The 17,072-nt window shown below is 42.7% G+C and overlaps 1 protein-coding gene across 3 annotated transcripts in view; it reads left to right on the top strand.

The window, feature by feature from the left end:
* Positions 1-208: 208 nt before the first annotated feature.
* Positions 209-17,072, top strand: part of LOC125709503 (protein TFG-like) — a 29,004-nt gene continuing 12,140 nt past the window's right edge. Inside the window, exons 1-6 of one of the 3 annotated variants that reach the window (XM_048978034.1) lie at positions 209-567; positions 2,723-2,937; positions 4,466-4,549; positions 12,804-12,950; positions 14,764-14,922; positions 15,586-15,711. In XM_048978034.1, coding sequence (XP_048833991.1) covers positions 2,754-2,937; positions 4,466-4,549; positions 12,804-12,950; positions 14,764-14,922; positions 15,586-15,711 — 700 coding nt within the window. In that variant the 5' untranslated portion in view covers positions 209-567; positions 2,723-2,753. The remainder of the gene's footprint in view (positions 568-2,722; positions 2,938-4,465; positions 4,550-12,803; positions 12,951-14,763; positions 14,923-15,585; positions 15,712-17,072) is intronic. The other 2 variants (XM_048978036.1, XM_048978037.1) reach the window with 2 other exon arrangements.

Consider the following 17,072-nt stretch of genomic DNA (forward strand, 5'->3'; position numbering starts at 1 on the left):
TAGTTTAGCTTAGTTTATTTTGTGTTGGTCCGGCTCAAGAAAACCGCAATTTATATCCCAATTCAAAAATAAAAAGGATAACTACTGTATGTAAGTTTCACAGAGCCCCAAACATAAGCTGAAGCATCCCGTCGATGCGGCTGCGCAGGATAAAGTATGCCCAGTCCTGTTCGATGGACTTCCTGCGATAGGTGCTCCGACAGTAACAACTGACGCGGAGCCGGTTTGTTTCCTTCAGCCCCGGTAACGGCCCTTGTGGGGCCGACGATACAGCCGATCCAGAGTCAGTCCCTGGATGTTTGCACGTTGCATCCGCATCAAAGCTACCCGGCAGGTTAATAATTGACTTAGCGGGCCTAGTGAAAAGCGGCCGGCTCGTGCAGAATCCGGACGTGTGCGGCGAGCCCAGGTGGGAAACCGCGCGGAGACCCAACGCTGATCGCGCGACGCTGTGAGTGTGTGACACGGAAAGTGCTGGAAGGAATCCATCATTGTGGCCGGACGGCGAAGCGGAGCGGCAGCCGGCTAAGATAAGACAGGGGGACCGCGTGCTGTTCCTCACTTTTAGTGCGTATAAAATAGCCCGGGGGTACTGGGTTTACTATTCGCAAGTGGCTGCGTGATTATCTGCTGCTTTTATACGAAGTTGGCCGTTCATTATAATTGTTATGGATGGCTGGTTGTACAGTCACAAGGATCGATAACGGAATGAAATAGCTGCTATGGACTTATTGTTGTTCTTCCTGTTGCAACTACTTCAGCTGTATATGTAGCAGTTTAAATTATGGATAAAGAAAAGTTATAAGGAATATAGTTTTGAGTTGAGATGCATCAACGTTCGACACCGAACAGGATTTTTTTTTGTAGGAATACGGTTTTAGTTGGCGCTTGATTGGCACGTTTAATTCAGGCGAAATGGCTTCTTATTAGTTTTCTTTAGGGATGTAGTGTAGTGGAAAGCTGAATTACTGTAACCTTTGAGGAACCCGGGATTGTATGTCATACGTATGGCTGAAGAGACATCTCATCTTTCAGAGCTACACTCCTCCCTCCTTTACTTATGCAATAACCTGAGTTACCTCCTGTTCCGCCAGGACTTTGGGTTGTTATTGAACAGTATGTGGTTCTCTGGGAAGTTTGTCATTTAGGTATCATGGCTCTCCCATGCAAGGTCACAACTTACAAAAAATAGTGTGAGGTCATATGTTTTTGAAACTTTTCAAAAACATCTCGGGCTCCTGAAAGTAATCATTCATAATTAAAAACATCAGAAGGTCAAAAATATAGGAAATGGCTGGAAAAAAGAGAAGTGTAGTGCACTGATAACGTACACATGTTGTAGTGAAGCAGACTCCTATCAAACAATCATGGTACAAAAATAGATCAAATTATTGGTGTTGTTGACCTAGGAATGTGTTGAGTATTCAATGGACCAAATGTTTTACAAAAATGCCCGTAAGAAATTGAAGGTGATTAAGCTGTTACAAGGAAGCCTTTCCTGGGCTTAGTGAAGTATTATCTTCCTATGGTGAGCAGCTGATGTTAATCTTTTGGAGGAGAAACTAGATGAGGTGAACGAGGACACATAGAAGAACCTGAAGAAATATCGTTTGATACAAAAACATTGTGCTGCTTATTATAATTGATTAGTGTGTGAAACAAACAACAACTACAATATAAGAACATCTTTTAAACATAATCTGTTTCTCTTTTGAGACAGACACCTCATTTTGTCTCAAATCATCACTTGCCCCAGAAAAATCTGTATCTCTTGAAAACATGAATATCAGTCATTTTCTTCGCGTTTTATGATTAAATTGATCTATCACAATCAGTGTCACCAAACAAATCACCACGTAACAGCTCTGCAAACAATAATTTAGTGTTTATGAATGTTTTCTTAGCAGGAGCTGAACTTCCTTATTGTCCTCTTCACGTGTCTGTAGTAGGCAATTTCAAATGTCTGTCAGCTAAACTAAGCAAAATTTGTTTTCTACTTTTCTTAGATGCTCAGTTTATCATGTATCAGCTCCTAATTTTAAGCATTTTTGATAATTGATTAGTAATTTAATTTCGCATGCATAAGTACTGTTCTGTATGATATTGAAGTGATGCGGTGGTGCTTCTGAAACTAATCCAAAGTTATAATGAGGCAAGAAATGAGAATTTAATTTCCCCTAAGTTTTCACCTTGGGAGTAATATAGGGTTCAGCGTGTGTAATGAGGGATTACTGTAATGATCATTTTACCCGGTTTAAAGTGAAGCACAGAATTTTCAGTTCCTCTGAGTAAGTGGCTGACTAATTTTAAAGTATAAAGTTAAAATTGGCAGCTTGGATGACATTGCTGGTTGTTGTACCTAAGTGTGCTTTAAAAATTGCCGACTAATTTCCTCATTACATACATACTCTGGTAGTGATACTCTGTAGTGCATCATAGGAGTAGTTGGCCGTATAAAATTCTGGTATCGTGGTATCGTCTCCATCCATCCATCTTCCATTGAGTATCCTGATGCACATTCAATAATGTAATTTTATTTTTTTTTGTTGGTGATTGTTATAAGATTCAGATACATTTTTTAAATTCCATTGTCTTCTTTGTCTAGTGGTAAATGTCGAAATCTGTCTATATGGGTAATTTTCTTAGCTCAGAATCTTAGTAATATATTATTATGTTACCGTGCTTTTGTACATTCACATTCTCCCCCTCCATTGCCAAGCAGCTGTGCAAGCAGCAATAAGCGGTAGGGCACAATGAACGGACAGCTGGACCTCAGTGGGAAGCTGATCATCAAGGCACAGCTGGGCGATGACATCCGCCGCATCCCCATTCACAACGAGGACATCACATATGACGAGCTGCTGCTCATGATGCAGCGGGTTTTCCGTGGCAAGCTGCAGAGCTCCGATGAGGTCACAATCAAGTACAAAGATGAAGGTATGTCTGATACCCAGCGAACAAGGAGAGGTTGGGCTGTATACCAGCTTATTGAATGTTTTTGTATTGCTGAACCTTTAGCTGTTTGCTTGAAAGAAGTAGATGGTATACAATAGTCCCCGAATCATTACACTAAAGGAGGGTGGGGGTACTAATATTTCACACTGAAACAAGTTCAAAGGATTGTTTTATGCACATTCATATAGAGTAACCATCCATCCATCCATTGTCCAAACCACTTATCCCACTGGGTTGCGGGGGGTCCGGAGCCTATCCCGGAAGCAATGGGCATGAGGCAGGGAACAACCCAGGATGGGGGGCCAGCCCATCACAGGACACACTCACACACCAGTCACTAACACATGCACACCTATGGGCAATTTAGCAAGTCCAATTAGCCTCAGCATGTCTTTGAACTTGTGACCCAGGCGGAGACTTGAATGTGGGTCCCAGAGGTGTGAGGCAATAGTGCTAACCACTGCACCACCATGCCTCCCGATAGAGTAACCTTTGTGTTAATTTTTTATTTTTTTTTAAAGTTGTACCACTTAGTTGGTCTATACTAGAGCTATTTAAGTCGCAGTCCTCTAGGGCTGAGCACTGCTGATTTTCCGTTCGTCCTTCTTTTACCTGTGAGCCAGGTGCAAAGCCTTTGTGGCCAATCAGAATCAGTAATTATTAAACTAACTGCCCGGGAGAACTGAAAACGAGGCCTGGATTTGGAACAGAGGACCAGATTTGAAGAGCCATGGTTTGCACTAATATGGACAAATGAGGTTTCATAATAATGTTGCTGAAGCCAAATTGTAAGATCTTGCAAGGAGTATACAAACATGCAAAATATATTAAGCAAATGTATCTCCTATCTGGACCAAAGGAATTCAGGTTTTCAGGGATACGCCTGAACAAAAGAACCATGTTATCCAGGGCATTTTTTGTCCAGTGCTTCCCAGGAGAGACATCAAACTCACTACAACCTAGTAGCAGTTAAGGAATATTTCTTTTTTGAAATTTAATATTGAATTTTGGTTATAATTTCTGAAGTTGAGCTCAGTAGCTCATCAATCTATGTAGTCTTATGTATGAATATTACACCAGAGAACTGAGGCTTTTGGACTTCCATTGTCAGCCTTAGGAAGTTGGGCTCCCTCTTTAAGTCTGGCTCCTCCCAAGGTTTCTTCCTACTAGGGAGTTTTTTCTTGTTGCCCTTGACTTACTGTATGGGGATTTTGGGCAGGGATAATGTAAAGCGCTTTGAGACATTTTAATATTGTGAAGATGCAATATCGAATTTAATTGAATTTAATCAAATTGAATCGAATCAAGTCTGGTGTGATTCCTGGTCAGGAATAATTTCCTGTATTGTTCTCTTGTGTTCCGGGATTCCTGTGTGTTAGCTGCAGTGCCTAAACTGGATTAAATCTTCATGACATCCTCAGATGTTAATTGTAGTACAGGGCTCATTTTATCATAATCATTTCCCAGTAACATGTCTTGGTTTGTTTACTTATGGTCTCCACACCCACAGACGATGACCTCATCACCATTTTTGACAGCTCCGATCTCTCCTTCGCTATCCAGTGCAGCAGGATACTCAAGCTCACAGTCTTTGGTAAGACAACTGTGTGTGGATGTGCAGGTGTTTTACAAGGTGCATGAAAGTGTATGCCAGATGTGAGTGTACTTTTGTATTTTATTTTTTAATTAGCTGGCACTGTTGTATAGTGTTATTTTTTTGGGCATGATGGGTTATAAGGGAACAATGTTTTGTCTAGAAATGCTTGTGTTCTCTTTGACTTGTGTTTTTAAATAAGTTATATAACTGATTACGTTTTTTAATTTAAAGGGTCTTTCAATTATTTGCTGTTTAGAATAAGACTGGATTTTTAAAAATCAGAAGCGGTCCAAAATTGAGGCTCTTGGACAAATGTATTTAATTTTGTTTTTTGTTTTTCACCAGAAACATAATTAAACTGTTTGCAGCTACTTCTAGTGGTATTATATCCATACGGTAGGTCAGAGAAGCAAATGTAAACCTTTATCCGGCAATTTTTAGTAAAATAAGTTTGGGCTAAAATGGCTACATAGAACAAATAAAATCATTAATTTAGCTTGAAGCACAAACAAGAGGAGAGCCAGACCACTCTGCCAGGGACTGGGTCCTTTGACTCTTTGGTTGGGCTTTTGGCTGAGTGTGAAGTTCTTACACATTTTTAGTAGTAGTTTTTTCCATCCCAAAATATTAACTTGGACCCAGAAGAAAATAGATTTACCAGTCTGCCAGCAGGGGGTGCTTGTGCTCTACAAACATGATTTCTGTGGCCAGTGATATTTTGCTTGGACAGAAAAGAGCAGCACACATCACAATGACTGATGGGTAATGTCTTGTGAGATATGTATATAGCTTGCAACTTGTGCATTGCTTATTTCAAGAAGATGCCCGCAACTGATACTCAGATATTAGGGAGTGGGCATCAAGATCTGTTTTCTAGGGGGTGTTTTAATACTGATTTCTAAAATAAATAAATGGTGGATTGAATTGATAAAAAAAAAAACTGGTTAGCTGACTCCCCCCTCAGTGCAGTCACATTCAGATTGGCCCAGCTTGCGTTTTGAACTGGATTCTTCACTCATTTTCCCCCATCAGTCATTCCTTTGGTCTTCAGTGGTCTGTCCACAGGATGCAGGTATGAAAGCACGGTTGCCAGAGAGCAAAACCTGCTGGAGTCTCAGTGCAGACTTGTTTAAAAGTTTCCGCACAGGATACTATCAGCTTAATTGACAGAGACAGAATAAATTGTGGCCCAGTATCCTTGCCTTAACATGCCTGTGTATCGGGACAGTAGAAGGCAAGCTAGCCAAACCCGCTATGGGATACAATTATGGCGTTTTATGATCACACCTCATTAGAGTGCAGGGGCTTTCATGTAGTGTGCATTTAGCGTTATATGGTGTGTGGTATTCTTTTGCGTCCTATGTCTCATCTCATTTGTATTCCTCATTTATCAAACATATGTAGAATATTAGCAGCATGCAGAGTTGATCCATGCAGTTTCATCACCAGTCTCTCCTCTGGTTCCTTGTACGTCCTTCATTGTCTTCTTCATAGGAAGGAGATTGTTTCTGTTGGGACAGCTGTTGTACCAGTCTTTGCCTGTAAACACGTTACCTTCCATTGTGTTTTTAGGACCTTTGAAACAGAACCCTGTTCTTAATGTCAATGTGTTGGATGAGGTGTTTGCATTCATCTGTGTTAATGTTTTATTTGTGCTGGAGATGCCTTAATTCTAGCTTTTACTCTTCAGCCCTTGGGGGCTTTGGTGCCGTGAGTCTTATAGGGGCGACTGGGTAACTTGGCACTTGTCCACTGGAAAACCACTGGTCCAGATGTGTCTCTATTTCTCCCGCTTTCCTCTCTACTATGTGTCTCTTCATTCCTCTAAGGTAAAACAACGCACGGAAAGTAATCGTTCTGAGAACAGCCATAATGGCAGAGAAAGCCAGAGGTCCAGCACAATACTGTTGCCCAGGACAACAGCTGGCTGCGACTGGAAGATGTTATTGAGAAAGACGGAGACAGCTTTGTGTTGACCTCCCAAAATCCTGACCTGTTTGTCAATCTTCAAGTTGGTCCTGAGAGAATGGTTTGATTTACTGAAGTGGGACATGCATTTGGATCTCACAGACTTTCCATGGCGCATGACTTCCCTTCAATTTTTTTCTTTCTTTGCTCTTCTCCTCCATTCTGACCAAAAAAGAATCAAACTACACAGGTAAAATCTGTATACCTGATCAGGTGTCCTGTCCCTTTCCTGCTGAGCTTGGCAGGTGAGACCTAATAAGTGGATGTAAACAGGTAACAGATTGGAACAGCTATAATCTGATGGTTGAGGTGTAAATTTGTAAAGCATGTTCTACAGCATAGAATAGTCTTGACACAAATGTGATTATAAGTCACACATGTGTCCCAATGGTGAAAGCTGTGGCTATTGGTTAAGTGTTTTCAGGTTTGATTTTCAGAGTACTGTGAATGCAGGCTACATGCTGTTTAGGAGTCCTGTCTGGAGTAGATTACTCCAGCATTTGTAGTCCCTTCCCCACACTTTGATGTGGATGTATCTCCCTGAGCTCCCTGCTTGCCAGACGATGTCATTTCCTGCATATTCTTTGCTTGGCTGTCCCTGTGCTTGTGGGCGCTGCTAATTTTAGGCTTTTTTTTTTTTTTTTTGGTAAACCGGCAAAAATTGGAGAGATATACTGGGTCTATTCATCTTTTTACTAAGCTTCTTCATCCTGGGTTGTGCTGTGTGGTGAACTCGCACAGGCGTTTGTATCTAAAGCCCGCATGAGCTGAGCTGCGTTGCCCCACCTCCCTGCAGGATACTCCCTGCTTGGGGAAAGAACAGATCTTTCTGCCAGTTAGCAATTCATACTGCCTGTCCTTCTCCCGTGGTCTCTGTTCTGTTTAACGATGCTGGGAGTGTAGAGTTGTGAAGCCCTATCATTGGCTGTGGTCTCAGTGCTGTCCCGGTCCATGGAATCACTATGACGTAATGGGTATCCTGTGGTGGAAGCAGGGGGGAGATTGGCTAATTCAATCTTGCCCACAAACTGCAATTTGGGGTTTCAGTGTTCGTGTTTTTTTTTTTTTTTTTTTAAGGGACTGTATTTATTGCTTTGTTTATAACACAGTGGAATTAGTTTTGAATGTGAAATATCCTTTAATTTTTTTAGAAGATGCACTTTCAGAGTGTTGACTGGGTGCGTTTATGGGACACAGTGTGAGGGGTGAATTCCTTAGCTGTCTGCAGTCTTTGTCTTCATATAGAGTTACCTGCTGTCACCTGTCACAAGTGAAGGTTGCATTAATCCTGGCTGCCACTCCTTATGGCACCATGTGGTTCAGATTCCGGAAAAGAGGGTGCAGTCAGTAGGAATGTGAATTGGATGGGCTGTTGTCAGCTGCATTATCTGAGATATTTGGAGGAGTCTTAGATGGAAAATCATATGCCCTAGCTTTTGAATGGCGATGGTGAAGACCTGATGGTAGCTGGGGCAGTATCATTGTGCTATAGTCTGGCTCTCGGACAGGTTCTGCTGCGGTACTCTGATGATCCTTAACCTCTGTAGCTTCAGTAAAGTAGTTATGCAGTATGACAGACTGTACTAAACTGGGATGAACATCAAAAGGAGCTCAATTTAAATTAAGAGGCCCACCAATCTGATATTTGGATGGGTATGAGCACCGATCTGTAGCTGTTAGACGGATCGGGTTTCGGCCATATGTGACCAATCCTTGTCCGACACTCACTTATTTAGTTTTCGGCGGTCTGTAAAAAGATAACTCCTATTGTTAAATCGATTTTGTACAATCAATTGCACAACAGCTCTTTCCCATTTTAGATGTGTTTTCATATGGCATTCAAGTTGAACTCAGTGGGTGTGAGCGCAGTGACTTCTGCCTGTTGTGACGTCATGCGCATACCCTTTGCAGCAGGAGGAGCATAAGAACATCAAAGGTTGATGATCTGGAAGTATTTTATGCTTTTAACAACAACTCATAGCACAGCAATTTGCAATAAAACAAAATGTACAAACGAGGTGGTTATGTACGTTATGTATATTTCTAGTAGCCTAATTAAAGATTTTTTGGGATATATTTTTTAATTGCTCTTACTAGTTTTAAAATATATTCTATATCCAGAATACCTGTTGATATCTGTTGTACTTGTGTATGTAAACTTGTGACCACAACTAAAATATGTTTTTGTAAAGAAAGCGCCATCTCATGGTAACACCCTGCAAGTGAATAAATGGGCGGGTTTAGACGAGAATTTAGGCACACCCCCAGAAGGAGGGGGGTCACTCCCTTTGGCTGGCTTTTGACAGGCAACCGGCAGGCAGCCGGCTGGCAGTTGGCTGGCAACTGGCAGGCAGCCGGCTTGGAGGGGAAAATTGAGGTGACTGCATCTGTATAAAGTATGACTATTTATTTTATATATGTAAATATAAATATTTTTATTTTAGTAAGATATTAAAATAAAAAGTTCTTGTATCAGAATCTATAGGGGTATTGGAAGTATATCAGACTGAAACTGAAAAAATGTGGATCAATCCAACCTTAATTTAAATAGATATTCTCTGCTCGAGTTTCACTCCCCGAGCCTAGATATGTCAGAATGTGCCTACTTCAACCATTGTGATCCAAAGGTCTGTGTCATTAAATCTATTTTTGGGTTTTCCGTGCATGTTGTTGTGGCTTTTGTGCATTTTGTTGGCTCTGGGTTGCTTCAAATGGGTTATCAGGTTCCCTTGAGTGAGCCAAGGGCCTCACCTTTGACGGATTACGTTTTACGCTAGCTCTTGTGGGATAAATCAATGATGTAACGATTTCTGGTAGTGACTGTCACCGTGGGGAGCATAATTTCTGTGGTAAAAACAGATTTGAAGTGTTGCCTGCCAGTCCCTGATTTTGTTTGAAATGCCAGGGCCCTCAGGAGGGACATCAGGACAGCCTGCTTCCCTAGTTTTAGCTGGAAAATTGGCACAGGGCGATTTTCTAGAACTGCAAGCTCTGGGAGTTCCCCCAGAGCGAGGATCATGCCTCTTCAATTAAATTATCATTTGTGGGGCAAATTATCCAAGTCCTATTAATCAGCTCTTTCACGCTGTTACATCAACTCGAGCTGCTTGGCTCTTGTCGCCTCTTCCTCTGGCCTTTGTTACCTGCTGCGTTCCTTCTTGTGTCACGTGGAAAATGCAGCAGCTTTCTGCATTCTGAGAGAGTAGGTGACCCATCTGAGCCTGCCAGAAACTGAGTGTCCTCCAACGAATTGTGGTTTTGTAAAGACGTCACTTAGGCTCTCGGCTGAAATATTACAGGTCCTAATGCCTCCCGATGATGACGCCAGTCTGTTTCCTGTGGCTATTTCACTTTTTTATATGGTTTAAAAACATTATTATGTGTTGCCGTGACTCATTGAAATGATTGATAGTTCTCTCCTGCAACAGTATTCCTTTTCCTGTAAGCAACCCAAGAAACACACAAGGCAGAGCACAAAGCAGTCGATTTATATCTTGCTAGCGTTTGTCATGAAACTGTAAAATCATTTATGGGCTTGGTCGTGATAGGAGATCTGCAATGGAGGGAAGCACCTGTAAATTCATTATCAGCTCTTTTGAATGGTACTTAGTTTGAGCTACAGCTGTGTATATCTGTAATGTCCTTCTTCGTTATCAGCTTGCCTCTTGGTGGGATTGCTTCAGCAATAGCTACTGATGTGGGAAGCAATACTGTCTTGAAACCTGCTTAACCCCCTTTTAATAAACTATACTGAGAGAGAGACAAATTACAGTCTAGTAGCATGGAAAGGGATGCAGATGCAGGCAATGTCTCGCTCCGTTCCCTTTTATCTGTCATGATCCGGCAGACCATCACCCTTTGCATGTAATCAAATACGCAGCTACAGTACACGCTGGCAGAGGCAGAACAATGCAGCGAGTGTTCAGAAGCTTCTGAGGTCAGACAGTGCCTGCTGGACTTTAGCTTCTGAAGGACCAGATGGAGTTTTTGAATCCAGTTTTCCTATGTACTTTTCTGCACCTGGATTCTATTTAAATTCTGACCAGGAAGCAGATTGGGGGGGGGGGGGTTGTATGCCTGTTCGGGAGCCAAGTGGTAGAGTACAAATATTAACAGGTAAGCGTGACTGCAGATAATGCTGATGCATTTGTTTGTTGGTTTGTTTAAATCACAAATAAATGATCAGTTTATGATGGTCATTTGTTCATAAGGTATGCAGAGGTTTGAGTTCTCCTCCATCACAACATCCCCAGCTCTATTTTTATCTGCTTTAAGGTTCTGCTGCCGTATTCCTTCCAGGGTGGAGTGATACAGACCAACCCTGGTTTTAGGTGGTCTTGTCATCAGCTCAAGATCTGGCCTTCAGGCCTGTATGGATTTTAGCAATGGCTTGTGACACTGGACTCTGATTCGACTCCCATCGTGATCCAATTTTCCTGGTCCTGGTACATGAAGTATATGTAAACAGGCTAGCAATGTAGTAGCGTGAAGTGCTTCGAATGGGGCTCTGTGTTTTCCAGACCACAGGGGTTGCTGGTGACAAAACATGCCTTTGCTGCCAGCCCTGCAGGGAGGAGTTCCCTCCCTATCCCTCACCCCCCCAAACTCTTAAAAAAGTCATGCCTATGGAGATGCAGTCATGGTGATTTACATGTGACATTACTGCTGTAGCACTGAAGTTCTTGCTTCATTAATCCTGCTTAACCAGAACAGAATAGTTAGTCCCACATTTGGGGGGCCTTTACTTAAGCAGGGCACAGCTACACCCAGTCCCCCCAACCCGTCTCTTGGGGCCACAGGGCAAAGCAGAGCACTGTGATCCAGGGCTTAGAGTACTGTTTTCCAAATCTTTCCGAATGTTTGGTCCTGAACCACCTAACGATAACATTGACGTGGATCCAGAAGCTTAGCTGGCCTGAAAAGGCTCTTTTACCAAATAGAGAACCAAATGTTTTTTTAATACAAGGGTTTCTCTTTTTAAAACAATACTTCATCACTGTCACTCTGATATTGTTGAGATTATTTTTTTGATGCAAACCTCTTCTGACAGAACAGGTGGGCAGGGGTTGAGAAAGTTGGCAAAATGAAAGGAAACTCTTTGACCTCAAAGCTTAGCAGTTGTCCCAGCCTCCCCCTGGGTGAATTGGGGAAGCCCCCATACCATGCAAATCTTATTCATGGCCTGCTCTTCCCATCCTGTCCACTGTTGCCCAGCGATGAAAGCTCTAAATAATAGGCATATGCAATGTGTACATGCATAGGAATTTGGTTGCGTGCTGTCGACTTCAACCAAAGCAAAACTGGCACACTAGAAGGAATGCATGAAAATAGGAGTTGCATAAACAGATCAATCTTTGACATGGGCAGCGTCCAAAAAAAAAGCAAATTAACGGTGAGAATCTGTTTTCCTCTTCACTGTAATTTTTTTTTAAGAGGTCATTTTTCCACGATGTGAAGTTAGCAGAGTTTGCAAGTGCGATGACATGGGGTGGTATAAATTATCTGAATCTGTTCTTCTCACCACCACTCTTATTACAGAGTAGGATTCCTGAGTATCGAGGTGAAGTTTTGGCCTTACTGGTGCTGGTTAAAATTAGGAGCGTTTGCTTTAGGAGCCCTAATGAAACATGATTAGATGGGGCCTAAGAAGTAGGCAGTTGATGCTGAGTAGGAACAGTTTGTATAGGCTCTCTTCATATACCCCTTTCGCAATTTCCTTTTAACTCTGTGCCAGCGCTTCACAGCAGCAGTACAGCATAAACAGTGTTGAGCAATGCATTCTGGGAATGACTAGACCTGATCTGTCAGGTGTCTCTGATGGAGGTTCTCCCACTACTCCCCAGGCTGTGACTTCCTCCCTGCAAAGTACGTTGTTGGTTTGCTTGAAGAAGCAGCAAGCTTATTGTTAACTTACCCGAGGGGATATCTTGATTGGGCCAGTTTATCTTGGCTGACAGTCTTCATATTTTGTGAATCTACCTAATGTCAGTAGAAGAAGGATGTTTCCTTTTTCTTATCATTTTAAAAACACTGAATTAGATTAATTGTTAGATTAATAGATTACGCTTTCAATGAATAATATCAGTGGGGTGTTCTCAGTGTTGGACGCATGATAATTAAAAACAGGCCTTCAGGTGGACCTTATTTAACTTGCATTATTCATGCACCCGCTGACATTCTGCTGTTGCTTTGCATATTCCTGCCGTTTCTTGCTTTCTTTTCTCTCCTCCTTTGTCCGCTCGTTCCATAACGTTTCTTGACTGCGGCTTTCCTTGTCCTGCAGTGAACGGACAGCCCAGGCCCCTGGAGTCCAACCAGGTGAAGTTCCTCCGCCATGAGCTTTTCCAGCTGAGGGACAAAGTGAACCACATGCTAGGCAGCCTGGAGCCCCCCTTGGAGCCGGGGCTTCCCCTCAGCACCCCTGATTGTGGTACTTATTGTGATTATTGCACACTTGAGCAGCAAGCCACTTCATTTTAAAAGCCACTTCTTGACAGCATGCAATGTAGGCCATTTTGCTGTGAGCCTCCTTTGTTTCCATTTGTAGAAGCACCTCTGTAAAGATCTCCCTGTAACAGGTATGCTTTCCTTTCTCATTATTATGGATTATTTATTCACAGTTCCCTTATTTTTAATCCACCAGTCTTGTCTTCATGATATGAAAAAAAGTCACTTGTCTGGAGTTCTCTTCAGTTTTCTTCATATTCCATTTAGTAATTTAGATGTTCTTTCAATAAAGCATTGAAATGCTGGTCCATGATGAACTGGACCAGCTGGATCAGGTGCCCCTCCCAAGATATACCTTGTCTCAGGGCTGGACTGGGAATAAAAATCGCCCCTGGACTTTGGTGTCCTGCATGATACCTTTGCTGGGAGATAAATTTTGATGCTCCACGTATTCTTCGGCCCACCAGGAAAATGGCCAGGATGCCTGCCGGCCGGTCCAGCCGTACCTCTTCCTGTATGTGGAACCCCACCCGTAGCAAAGGCATTTACTTCCAGCACCTAGGGCACCAGAAACCAACTGATTTTCCTCATAAGCTGCTGCTTGAAAGTCAGTTCTGGGTTTTGCTTTGGGTCACATCTTTAGGACAGGGAACCTTGGCCCTTGACCTCTTTAACCAGGTCTTGGAGATGAATGCCTGGTCTGCCACACAGTTGTCTTTTTCTGAAAATGGCCAGGTGGCTGGATGACCACGCCAACAGTAATGTGAATCCTAGGGCTGTGAGCGCTGCTGCTTTTACGATTTGGAGTGCAGAGCTTGGCATGAGCAAGAGTGGCAGTTCAGGGAGGCTATTGTCTTTTTCATGAGCATTAAATACTTTGACAAATTCCTGTAATCTAATTCCTTTATGGTGTAAGAGAGACTATACAAAAGTATTGGCCCAAAGTATTAGGGGACCCTCAGTATAACCTAAATTTAATACATTTTCCCCACTTTTACCTCCCAAATCGTGAAAATCCAGGAGTGCCGGTGACATTGGCCTTTATATAATCTCTGCTCTATAAATCCATCTGGATGGACATTCTTTGTGTCTCTGTTAAACAGATTCATACATCAGAGTGCCGTGATGATTTTTGTTTTTTTTGCTCCTTTTTTGGCATTGGCAGTCATGTACTCATGACTTTTTAAATGCAAGCACTGTTATGTGTGTGGAAAAAGCACCTTTTTGTTACACAAAATCCATAAAAGCTATCACACAGAAACCATTTTTCAATTCAGCCCTTAGTCTTTTATTTTTGTGTTTACATTGGCGGTGATTTGTGTGTAATGGCTTATGGTCCCATAGAAACTGCTGCGCACGCAGAATCTTTATACTGGTGAAAATTTTAGAACTAATTCTAATAAGAACTTGAGGTTTTGTCCACGCCACATGATTTTAATCATTAGTAGATGTACTGGGATGAATTCCACATGTTTCGTCATGGACTGATATCCATATAGCTTGTTGTCATATGGTGAGTTATTTGGTGTGTGTTCGGAAGAGGAAGCAGGTGGAAATTCTTGTGGCCAGTGTCACTTGAAGTGTTGTAGTTTTTTCAAAATATCTAGCGTAATTTTCATATTATTTTTCATCCCTCTACAATCATCATTGCCACAAATGTTTCTGCATGCTCTGCCTCTCTTTTAATCGAAAGCAGTTTTTGCTTTAATATGAATAGTTGTGGTGTGTGACATTGTTCCAGTGGTAATTCCTAACGCCTCTGCAAGTTGTCTCTTCATGCTGTCTATGCTTTTCAGATAGGCGGGAGGGTAAGACCACAGCCCCAGAACCCACCACGAAGCATCCTGTCCCAGTCAGTGCTGTGAGCATGTCAGCCTTTGACCCTCTGAAGATCCAGGATGAAATTAGTAAGAAAGTTATCTCCTCCACTGGGCTCTCTGAAGGCCAGGCTTCAGGTGGGTGGTCAGGATCATTCATTGTTGAAGCATTGAAAGACCCAACCCATAAGATCCTTATTTAGGAGCTCTGTCTCTTATGACGTTTGGAGTAATCCTTTGCGTTTATTATGGTAGTTTTACGCTTAAAGTTGAAGAAGAACCCTTTGGCAGTCCTCTTCATTGTTCTCGCTGCTTCTGCGTCATTGTTTTGATAGCAAACCTTTTATCAAACAGTTTAAAATAAGGGTGTTCCATTTTGTGTGTGTGCTCTCATGAGTCCCTGCTTGTGATTCCACCGAAATGTGGAAGCGTTTTCCATTCTTGTCTTTTCTAAGCTGGAACTAAATCCAGCCTGACACACAGCCAAACATCCCCTCAGCACACAGATACAGATATAGTGGCTTGATAGCCCGTCGGTTATCACACTCCAAGCCAACACGCAGAGTAAACTCAGATGCTTGATTTTTACTCTAAGTAGGGAATAATCCCTCTGCCTTGGAATGTAAGGCGAAATTCACTGTAAATGATTTGGAGTCATTCTCAAGAATATTTTTGGAAGACTTGGAAAAATAAATGCTTTCACCCAGTTTCTAGCTTGTGATAATGCATTGGAATATTGTGTCCTACACTATGTTTTAGCTAAGGTTCTGTGTTGCCTTTGCTCCCCCCCCCATCTCATAGGAGCCCACACTGGTCTGCCTGAGGAACATTCCAGAACTGCAGACACTGCTGCATCAGCCATGCAGCAGCCCAGCATGCCCATCTCCTATGCAGTAGTCCAGCAGCCCTCTGCAGCTACTATGGATGGTGAGAGATCATTGTTTTATTCATCCTCTGTTCAAGAAAAAAGTTTTATCAGGCCTTTCATTGAATCATTGAATCACCTGGTCATTGAATTGTTGATAATATGCATATTTAAATAAATAAATATTTATCCCAAAAGCTACGGGCACAAGGCAAGGAGTACCCCAGGATGGGGTGCCAATCCCCTGGATAGGGCAAGTGGGTATAGAAGATGGATGGATGGATGGATATGCATATTTATTTTCCTTGTTCATTACTTTCCACTGTCAAATTCAATGGATATATTGCTATCCTACAGACTGTAACCCGTCCATCTTCTAGACACGCACATCCTGGTATCTTAGGCCACTTAGGATGCAAGGCAGGAGTAACCTGAATGGGATGCCAGCCCAAGGCAGGACACATGTCGAGCTGATATTCACAAAGTCATCACATAAATAGAGCAACAGCACGCAGGTCCTCCAGTTGTCATTTAGGTGCAGCAATTTTCCAGAAATAAGCATAGCAGTTGTGCCGCCTAGATGGCAGGTAAGGGGGCCACCTCTGCCTTCACCAGCTCAGGCAGTGGAAAAGACCTTACAGGTGATTGTTTGCCCAAGCAGCTTTCTTTAGCTTGTATCATCTCAAATGTGAACAAATCAGTCACTTTCTTTTAGCCCGTCCACATTTCTCAGAAGAGAAGCATCCGTGACTCATTACCATCAGCATGCACCAGCGCAGAGCTGCTGGATTTCCAAAGAAGCCGTCTTTTTTTTTATGCTGTAATGGAAGAGATTGTGAAGAAATAAGGGCTGTTCTCAGAGATGTTCTTGAAAATGTCCCACCCCTGGTATTTATTGCTTGCATCCAGCTCTTCGTGTGGTTTCGTGTGTTTTTAATTCCATGTTCTGCGGCCAAACTTCACGGATTCCCGTGAGAATGGAGCTGGTGCACCCCGAGCGGTGCTCCTGATTGGCTCATCGTAAATGTGCTGGTCTCAAAGCAGGGCTCCGTATTGGCTCCCCGCTCGTGTAATGATAGCCGTCTGGTGAGAACAGCCAGCCGACTCACGTCAGTCAGTGCCTACCCCCTCCACCCCCAGCCCAGACTCCTCTTCCTACAGTAACTAATACGGCTGGCAACCACAACTGCGAATGGAATGGACCAAGTAGTGCTCCCCTCCAAGCACTTGGGCAGGAGACCTGAGCTAAGCTTCCGCAGCCGTGGGTGACACGGATGTTCTGGAGGACATTCACATTGGCACAAGATGATCCAGAAGATACGGAATACGTTGGTAGTTGTATAGTAGGGTTCCCAACCCCAGTACTAAGCCATAGAACACCGGGGGTTAATTAATGGATAAAATTCCCCTTATCAACCCCCCC

This window comes from Brienomyrus brachyistius, chromosome 16 (assembly GCF_023856365.1).
Source record: "Brienomyrus brachyistius isolate T26 chromosome 16, BBRACH_0.4, whole genome shotgun sequence".
NCBI classification, from domain to species: Eukaryota; Metazoa; Chordata; class Actinopteri; order Osteoglossiformes; family Mormyridae; genus Brienomyrus; species Brienomyrus brachyistius.